The 9725-nt window shown below is 28.1% G+C and overlaps 1 protein-coding gene across 4 annotated transcripts in view; it reads left to right on the forward strand.

Annotated features, from left to right (window-relative positions):
* The window catches only part of LOC112591099 (WD repeat-containing protein 47), a 47286-nt gene extending 37902 nt beyond the window's left edge, over window positions 1-9384 (forward strand). Inside the window, exons 5-8 of one of the 4 annotated variants that reach the window (XM_025334760.1) lie at window positions 5083-5423; window positions 6275-6411; window positions 8346-8568; window positions 9030-9384. In XM_025334760.1, coding sequence (XP_025190545.1) covers window positions 5083-5423; window positions 6275-6411; window positions 8346-8568; window positions 9030-9178 — 850 coding nt within the window. In that variant the 3' untranslated portion in view covers window positions 9179-9384. The remainder of the gene's footprint in view (window positions 1-5082; window positions 5424-6274; window positions 6412-8345; window positions 8569-9029) is intronic. The other 3 variants (XM_025334763.1, XM_025334762.1, XM_025334761.1) reach the window with 3 other exon arrangements.
* Window positions 9385-9725: the final 341 nt, after the last annotated feature.

Below are 9725 nucleotides of genomic sequence, written 5' to 3' on the forward strand. Positions count from 1 at the left end.
TTTGGTTTTTTATGCAATCAATGTGCGCGATAGGTTAAATGAATAAAAAAAATATCTATTATTATGATTTCTAGAATCTAGACCCTTTTGTTAATATTAATCAACTTATGGATTCACAAATCATCATATTATAACAATAGATATGTTACATACTTATAAATTATGATAATGTGTCGAAAAATTTTATCAGCCCAACAAGTATATTGGCTATCGAGTCATTTTGAACTCTAAACATTTAAACAACATTGTGCTAAAAATCAGTATTTATAACATCGTGATGATTTTCGTGTAGTGTAACGAATGATATTTATTTTTTTTACCGACACATTATTTACAGTTTTTATTGTATTGTATATCTATATACTCATCAATACTAAAATAGTACATATTTTATAAAATGTATGTTTTGTATGTTCACTGTGTTTCTTTTTACTTCTGTAGTTATGATGTTAGGTTAGCCCATATTGTATAAATATTATATTTATATATTTTATTGATAATTTATAAGATTCGAGAAATGTTTTTCAGAAATTATTTCAGTAATTATTATTAGTACATAAATGTCTCTTGGCTTTAATATCGGTATGTTTTTAGTGTATTTTCATTACAAACTCCCTACACATAGTTTCATTATAATGTTATACATGTACCCATTTAAAAATTTTATACTGTCCAGCAGCGTGTTATGTATTTTTTTCTTTTAGTCACTAAACCGTTTCCTTAATAAATATTTACCGTAAACTGCTCGGAGTGATAGTTTTTTTTAATTTTATTTCCTTGCCGAATCTCGTTTGTTTATGTTAACATAATATTCAAATGGTATTCCTCTTGTACTTGTAAAAGTTATCTAATAAAGCAATTAAGAAACTATTACTTCCACATGTCATTTATAGATACTCTTTAATATAAAACTGCGTATACGTCATCAACTTAACAGTGATAATTGTAGCGTGAATGATACAGCCTTACAACAGTGTTCGGCTGCTGGTCCAACGGGTTGTGATAATCTTGTTTTCGTTTCCTGGGACTGCTGAACGCCACATCGCATAATATTTATTTTATATAGCAGGTAGTTTTTTTCTTTCATCGGCACGTATCGTCGAAATGTCAAGTTGTGTTGTGTAATAATAACGCAACGATAAATATTATTTGTTCCTAGCTTATAGGTACATAATATTATATAGAAACGAAAAAAAACGCTTCCTTCCGGACCATTCGACCTGTGCGCAACTCTGACATTTCAATATTGCCTTTCACTAATCGCGTTTTAAAGACTAATGGTGTGTATTAATAACATAATATTATTATCATTTATATATTATATATGTATGTTATTCCTATACATATAATATCGCTGATTAAACCGAGTTTATGATTATATGTTATTGCTATAACACAACCAGCCGTAACGGCAACATTGAAGTGAAAAAGAAGAAGAAAAATAAACATATAATTAAAAAAAAAATGTTATTTAATGTTTTCCATCACTTTCGTTAAATCGTCTTAACAGCGCTCCTTCCTGCCTATAATTGTACGGTATATTACCAACTATTATCATTTAAATCACAAGCGAGTGTACAATGTATGTAAATGTATATACATACTCTACAAGTCTGATTGGAGCCAGAGGTCTTGTCGGTGAAATTTATGAGTTTTATACAAATATTATGAAATAATAAGTTTCGTCGTTTGTTCGCGCACGGCCGGAGACGTCCACGCATAATATATGATTATCTTGTTTATTTTTGTACACGCTAAATTTAACTCTATCATTACGTATTGAATGAGTATGATTACAGCATGTCCGCGGTGATTACACGGGTCATGTAAAATTAAATTATTGGCTAGATGTTATATTTGTTTTTAAAGCATATTAGTGATATTGTTTACTTTTCGTTTCGGTAGACAGTATTAAAAAACCAAACAGTGTTAATTAATATGATACTGTTAGAAATGAGTTTAGCATAACAATGAGCCTTACGACTTTTACAATATAGTTATAATGAATACAGGTAAACATATTTATAGATAATAACAAGTTCTTAATTGCTAACATTGATATTAATAATGAGAAGGAGAAAAAAGTAAATAGTATATATCTATATATGTATTTATATTATAAATTCAACAAAACAGAAACCTATATGAAAGGGTCATTATAACTACTCGATTGACTTTCAACAAGAGACATAGTTCTCGTCAAAGGTATATCTTCTAAATGATTTTTTCTCTCTAGAATTAAGGAATAAGGGTCTCGTGATCGGGGGATTCCTGGAATGCGAAAACACGCTAGATGAATTAATTGCACCGGAAATTAATCCATTTAAAAATTTAACATCATTCATATTATCTCTCCTTGTGTTCAGATTAGATAAATTAAGTGCCATTAAAAAGGGTTGATAGTTATGGACTTCATAATTAATACTCATAGATTGGAAATCATTTTCAAAAAACGGCACTAAATACATTAAATTTGGTTTATATCCCATTAAGTTCTTAGAAACCATACCTCAGACCCATACTTTACAATTGATCTAACTAGAAAAGTGTATAAAATTAACAAATATCTTCTAGATATGACAGATTCCACATGTCGTCTAATAAACCCTAAGGTTCGTAATGCTTTACTTACTATAGTGCAAAGGATAATGTCAGTGTAAAAATAAAACCTAAATCCTCGACTTGATTTAATCGCTGTAATATTATTATGTTATCAATAGAATAATAATTATAATGAAGAATGGAGTATGGCTTTTTGAAAAGGACATTATTTTACATTTATGGATTACCAATTCAACGCCAATTATATTACACCATTGAACTAATTTATTCAAAGATTCTTGTAATAAAATACCATAATTTTCAGATTTAACGGAATGAAATAACCTTTAGCGAAAGTATCGATATAACTTATTTTCTCGCGATAAAGACCTTGCAAACAGTTAATAATTTAAAAAAAAATAATCATCTAACAAAATCGAAAAGAACGACAGTCGTCAATTTAAATTAGAAACGACTTGAGAAAATAAATGAAGTCTATAATTATTTAAATATATCCTACTGGTTGTATTTCTGTTATACATCACTAACGCAATTTCACGCATATTAATTAAATAAATCTAACTATTATTCTTGCAATAACGACTACTTCGTGTACAGTATAATTATTTAATTCTAAAAACTTATATTTATTTATTTTTATCATAGGCATTCATATTTTCGTTTACATTTTATAACTAAGTTTTCACATAAAAACAATCCAATGACATTTATACATGCAGTTAGAAAGTTCGTAATATTTGTATAGTATAGAACACTACTTAAATTTAAAACTGTAAAATACTATTTGATGTACCGTAGTATTGGACTTCATAGCGAATAGTAAAAAAAAAAAATAGTTCTTAGAATGTTTCATAAAAATTGTTAAAATATAATTACATACAACCACCTATTGATTTCAATTCCGGTTTTTATAACCATGTTATAAGCTATTACCAATATATATATAATAGAGTTTCTTATATATTATAATAGTATAGGTATATTATTATTATTATTTTTTTTTTTTTTTTGGTAAAAACATTTTGTAAAATTTATAAGTAAATATTAACCCACTTTAATTTACTTATTAATTTAGTTTTATCTTTTTATTTAACCTAATCTAATTATTATGATTTACTGATATTATATATTTGCTATTTTAATTAATATATTTTTCTTCTTTAAACATTATACAACTAATAATTATTATTTTATGATCTTTTAAACCTAAAATTTGGTCATAGAAATCTAGACAATTTTCCCCGTTCAGCTAGGAACACCTACATGTTCTAGTTGATCGTGATTTGTAAAAAAAAAAAAGTTCAAGTTTTAGTTTTTATTTTCATTTTATTAAACAATATTAAATTAATCGAATTTACGGTATATACCTAATGTCTTTATAATATATTAAAATTATCTATGTTTTGAATACGATTTACAAGAAATGACAGTTTCAAATGTATGTAAGTAATTAAAAGTTTTTTAACGAAGTAAATTAAAATTGTATACAGTTATATAAGTAGGTAATAAAAATATATTCATTTTTGTTTGTTTTAATTAACATTAACATTTTAATAATTCGTGTTAATACTACACATTGAACATACACAATTCGTTTAAATTACATTAACGGTAAAAATACCGTCACTGAGAGAAATAATATAGTAAAATAATTAAAACAAAATATTTAAATATGTATAATTATATTCTTAATTTACAAATGTCTCGTTTTATATTGTGAATTATCGATGTCTTAAGGGTTATATTATTTCTCACATGATTATCACAAGTGTTATTTTTTTTTAACTTTGCGACCTCGCTAAAATATTATTTTTTTTCGTACAAAACAATTTTTGTCGTCAATTATAAATATTTTATATAACTGGACGCAGTATACCGGATCATGTTATATATTTTTATACTATAATATTGAGCGGCACTCGACCATGTGTAGTCCACAGCCATTATTCACAGATTTAAGTTTCGATATACTTAGCGCGTTAACGAAAAAATACAGTTTACTATATCCACTCTTATAGTAGCGTATCGCCTGAACACTTTTTTCAGTTTTTTCCTTCGTGCTATGTTATATAACCAACTCGATAAACTGTTTAATCGCTAGCTGAAAATCTAACAACGATCATTGATCTATTCATATATATGTACGAAATCTACGCTAATGATCCATGTGTAGATCGAGTTGAAATTAAGTGCTACCTTTATAGGACAAGTAGAATTAAATCTCGAATTAGCCAAGTTTGTAGTGTTTTACAGTGAACCTGCGAAAAAAATATTTTCTATTCATTATTTGGTATCTACTAAACTTTTTCGTAAAATTAAAAACAAAATTGTTATTGATACAAAACCATTAAATAGGTTTATACCGTCGGTGCGATTTTTAGTTTCACTCGATTCCGTTTTTAAAAATTAATATTTAACATAAATGTTTAAAATTTGGAATTCACGAGTATTATTGTTACTATGATAAAATATACATATACGTCGGAAAAATAAACTGATCGTTGATTTTCGTCGTTTCAGAGAGAATCATGTGGCTCAGCAGCCGACCGTGTTGTTCAAACGTACAAGACACCACAAGGGTTCGATATATTGCATGTCTTGGACGCCAGATGGTTCTCTGATCGCCACCGGCAGCAACGACAAGACGGTCAAGTTGATGCGGTTCAACGCAGACACGTCGAATCTAGAGGGCCAGGAGATCGAGTTGGCCATGCACGATGGCACGGTTAGAGACGTTTGTTTCATCGAGGACACGTCCAACAGAAGCAGTCTGCTCATCAGCGGCGGTGCCGGCGACTGTAAGATATACGTGACCGATTGCGAGACCGGACAACCGTATCAAGCGCTCAGCGGCCATTCCGGTACTTGTTTAATATTTTATGTTATTTAGTGTTTATTAAATTTTGTATAATTACATATACGTGATCCGTGAGTCTCGCTAAACAATATTATGTGACATCGTGTGCATCGCTGCATTCGTCTCCGCTAAACACTTTTTTCCAAATCGTGATTTTGGAACATAATTATTTTTATAATATTTAAAGAACCACGTTTATGCGTATATATGTTATTTACATATATTTTTAACATTAGGTAATTAACATAATTGTGTTTACGCTTCTAAGACAGATGATTTGTATCTTGTATATTACGTAAGTGTATTTTATTAAACCTCATTTATTGGCCTATAATAAGCGTTTAAAAAGTAATGTTAGAAGTATTAATGTCAGTAGAAAAGTACCTATATAAAGTTGGTGAACAAGTAGCTAAACCCTAGATAATATGATAAATTTTAAATTCGTACACAAATAACTTTTTTTCACATAAAAATCAAAAATAATGGTGTAATATCTTGTAAAAGTTGGGAATGTTTTAAAAAGTTTAGCCTTTAAAGTGGAAAAAAACATAACTCTTATTAAATACTCATTTTAAGAGAAATTTTTAAAATATTAAATGTTTGTCATATTTTTAAATAATTTCAAGCGAGAATATTTTATTTCTTGTAGAAATTATATTTTTTTTTGTTTATTTAATTTTGGAAACTTAAATACAATCTTTTTGAAAAATCCCGTCCATACTATTGGATATAGTATGATTGATTTTATCTGTATTTACATATTTGTATCTATATTAATGTAATCGTAATCGGCAAATTAATAATGGTAATTGTATGAAAAATATAATAATAAAATTATAATTTTTATGTTTACAGGACACATATTGACGTTGTACAATTGGGGAGGAGCTATGTTCGTAAGTGGAAGCCATGATAGAACGGTTAGGTTTTGGGATTTGCGAACGAGAGGATGCGTAAATGTAGTCACGCCAAATACTTCAATGGCCAGTCGGGTTAGTATGATGAAATTAGACTAGATGATTAGTATATAATTACATACATTTTTTCAACTTGAGGTATTTAAATAGTTCAGTTTATAGGAATTTTATTTGATTAAACGTCATTAGAATAGTAAACATGCTCAATATTATTCGAAATATTAAACAAATAATTAATAAATTTATAATAAACTGAAGTTCATCTGCAAAAAAAACATATTTCAACAGTCGTCAATTGTCTGCCTATAAATTTTTTCAAAAGCAACAAACATCTACAATTATTATTTTACTAAGTTAAAACAAAATAATTAAAATACATTTTGGTAATAATATGGTTGTATAACTTCAAACTGTTTGGGTTTTTGACTATAGACTTATCAGATGATATATTTATATTAATGGTATTAAAAGAATATTTTAAAGGATTTTTAAACCTGAACAGTCATATTTTATCAATTTTGAAAAAGTGTACAGGTATCATAGAGCAAATTAACAAAATAGCAAAAATATAGTGCAATTAGTGTAAGGTATACTTCATAGATATTAAATAGTGGATAGCCCATTTGTGCTTACTACACAGGAACGAACATGAAAATATTTTTAAGTTATTATTGAGGGATATAATAATTATGGAATATCATTAATGATAATAGCTCTTCCAGAATAAGAAGCATTGATAAAAAAAAAAAAAAAACAGTTATTTTCATTTTTCCTATTCCAGCATAATCCTCTCTATTTTTAAATTAAGCTATGATTTTTTCATTCTTTAATACCTATAATATACATAATGAATTTAAAAAAAAGAAAAGGCGCATGTTATATAATACTCTAAAATAGTATTTACTATAGATCGTGTGTCCAATTTAGTGAAAAACCACCGCTGTCCCTTTTACTATATCGAATCTGATCCTTTTCACCACATAATTTATTACAGCTACAATATTGTTGAATTTAAATTCTCATTACTCGTGTCGAATTCGAGAAAGTAAAAACCCAATTCAGTTTAGTTCCAAATAAAATGCGCACGTGAGTTTTATTTAAAAGATGTTAATTATTATCGATTTACCGCATGAGCACCTCGAACACCATTTCTGAACATCTAACCCGAACATGTCTCTTATTCAAAGCGTTTGTCTTTCAACATAGGTAGTGGGTTAGACAAAATAATAATAACGAGAATGAAGTGTAGGTTACAAAAATACCATCACCACATGCCATGATCACATTATAATAGTATTCCAGTGATAGATGTAATGATGATAGATTCTAAAATACGCATAAATTTATAAACAAAATAATTAATATGTACCCATAAGGAACTTATAGCTTTAGAGGTTACAAAATTTATCAAATATTTATTATTCACGATGTAGGAATTTTGTTGGAAAATTGAGTAAATTTTAATTTAAGACAACCCTTTTCACATAAATCAAAAGGATTGGTGTATCATTAAAAGGTGTTATTTTTAACTTTTATACATCATGTTAAATTTAAAATATATTCAAAAAATTAGTTTCACAAAAATATCATTATTGATTTTATTTTAAAACAATTAAATTACCTAAAAATTCAAAATAAAGTTCTGGTATTATATTAGATAAAATTTAATTCGATTAAACGTTTGTTTGTGCATATTATATACCTACCTAATTATTCTCAAGGTAATTTATTGAGGGTGGTATAAATATCTCAACTTAGAAGTATATTATACCGAATTCGTATATTTCACGTTAAGAATTAAAAAGTTAACTCATGTGAACTTTACAAACGACGGATCGTATCAAAGTTTAAGTTCAATCAAATAATTTTAATAGTTATTATTGCACACAAAATCGTCGTGTACATTATTATAAATAACAATATCATGTTATTTTGTTGGAGGCTATCGTGTACTGATATTAATTTTACCATTAAACTGATTCTGTTATGTATGTTTTGTATGTGTACAGCAAGGATCACCGGTAGCCGCCGTCTGCGTGGAACCGTCGGGAAGGCTGTTGGTCAGCGGTCACGAGGACTCGGCATGTGTCCTGTACGACATTCGAGGTTCGAGGAGCTTACAGTGCTTCAAACCACACTCAGCCGACGTGCGTTCGCTACGATTTTCGCCCAGTGCCTATTATTTGCTGACCGGTGGATACGATAATAAGCTGGTGCTCACCGACTTACAAGGTATTATTTATTTTATAGTGCATTGGTCGGCAGTAATTATAACTAACAATGATGTTACTGTACTAACGTCGTGAAAATGAAGTAATCTATTGGATATGTGACATGTCTATCTATGTATAAATGAAATTCAATCTAGACTCTATAATCGGAATGGCGGCCAACTGCAGAAGAAGGATCGACGATCCGGTTAATTTGATTATCATGGTACCTTTTCGCGTTATTTCGTGTTCAAATATTAAATTAGGATAAAAACGAATTAGCTGCTATCTGTTCTATCCATTTCTTTACTATAAAATATATATATACCGGTACAGGTATTGCGTATTTTGTGTATAGTGACGACCGTATAAACAATATGTACAAGTAAAATTAAAACTTGAATTGCCGTGATTTAAATTTTAGTTTCAGCGTTTCCGTATAATATTTATTATCAAGATAATAATTAATATTTCTTTCCGCAGGTGATTTGACTACAACGTTGCCGAGTGTAGTAGTCGCTCAACACCAGGATAAAGTAATCTCTGGCCGGTGGCACCCTACAGACTTTTCGTTTTTGAGTACCAGCGCCGATAAGACAACCACTCTGTGGGCTTTACCACCATATAAATAATACAAATAACCAACGACACATATTATAATTTAATAATACACGTTAAGGCTTTGTATTACATGATATCAGAACGATTTTTTAAAAAAAAATATTCAAAAATTTAAACAGTGATTTTTGCTAACTTATGTGCTAACAATTTAATAATTAACCTATAGTGTTTATTTTGAAATTTACGAGCTGTTTTTGTTTTTATTTTTATTTATTATATACGCATAATTTGTTCTGTATTTTTTTGTTACTCTTTTCTAATTCTACCTGCTGTTTTTTGTTAATGATAATTTTTTTTATTTTTTAATAATAAAAATATGTACCTAAACTTGTGTGATATTACTCCATATGTTGCCCAATGATCAATCGATTCTAAAATCTAACACTTAAATTATCATTGATTTGAAGAGTTATTATTAAAAATGTATAATCAAGTATATACTATATCTAATCGACTTAAAGACGATATTAAATCAATATTTAACGTATAAAAAGCTATGAATAATATTATATTACTACATATACATGAAAAACTATTATAAACGTAACGATATAATAT

The sequence above is a fragment of the Melanaphis sacchari genome, unplaced genomic scaffold (genome assembly GCF_002803265.2).
Source record: "Melanaphis sacchari strain LSU unplaced genomic scaffold, SCAv2.0 Contig129_pilon_pilon, whole genome shotgun sequence".
In the NCBI taxonomy this organism is placed as follows: domain Eukaryota; kingdom Metazoa; phylum Arthropoda; class Insecta; order Hemiptera; family Aphididae; genus Melanaphis; species Melanaphis sacchari.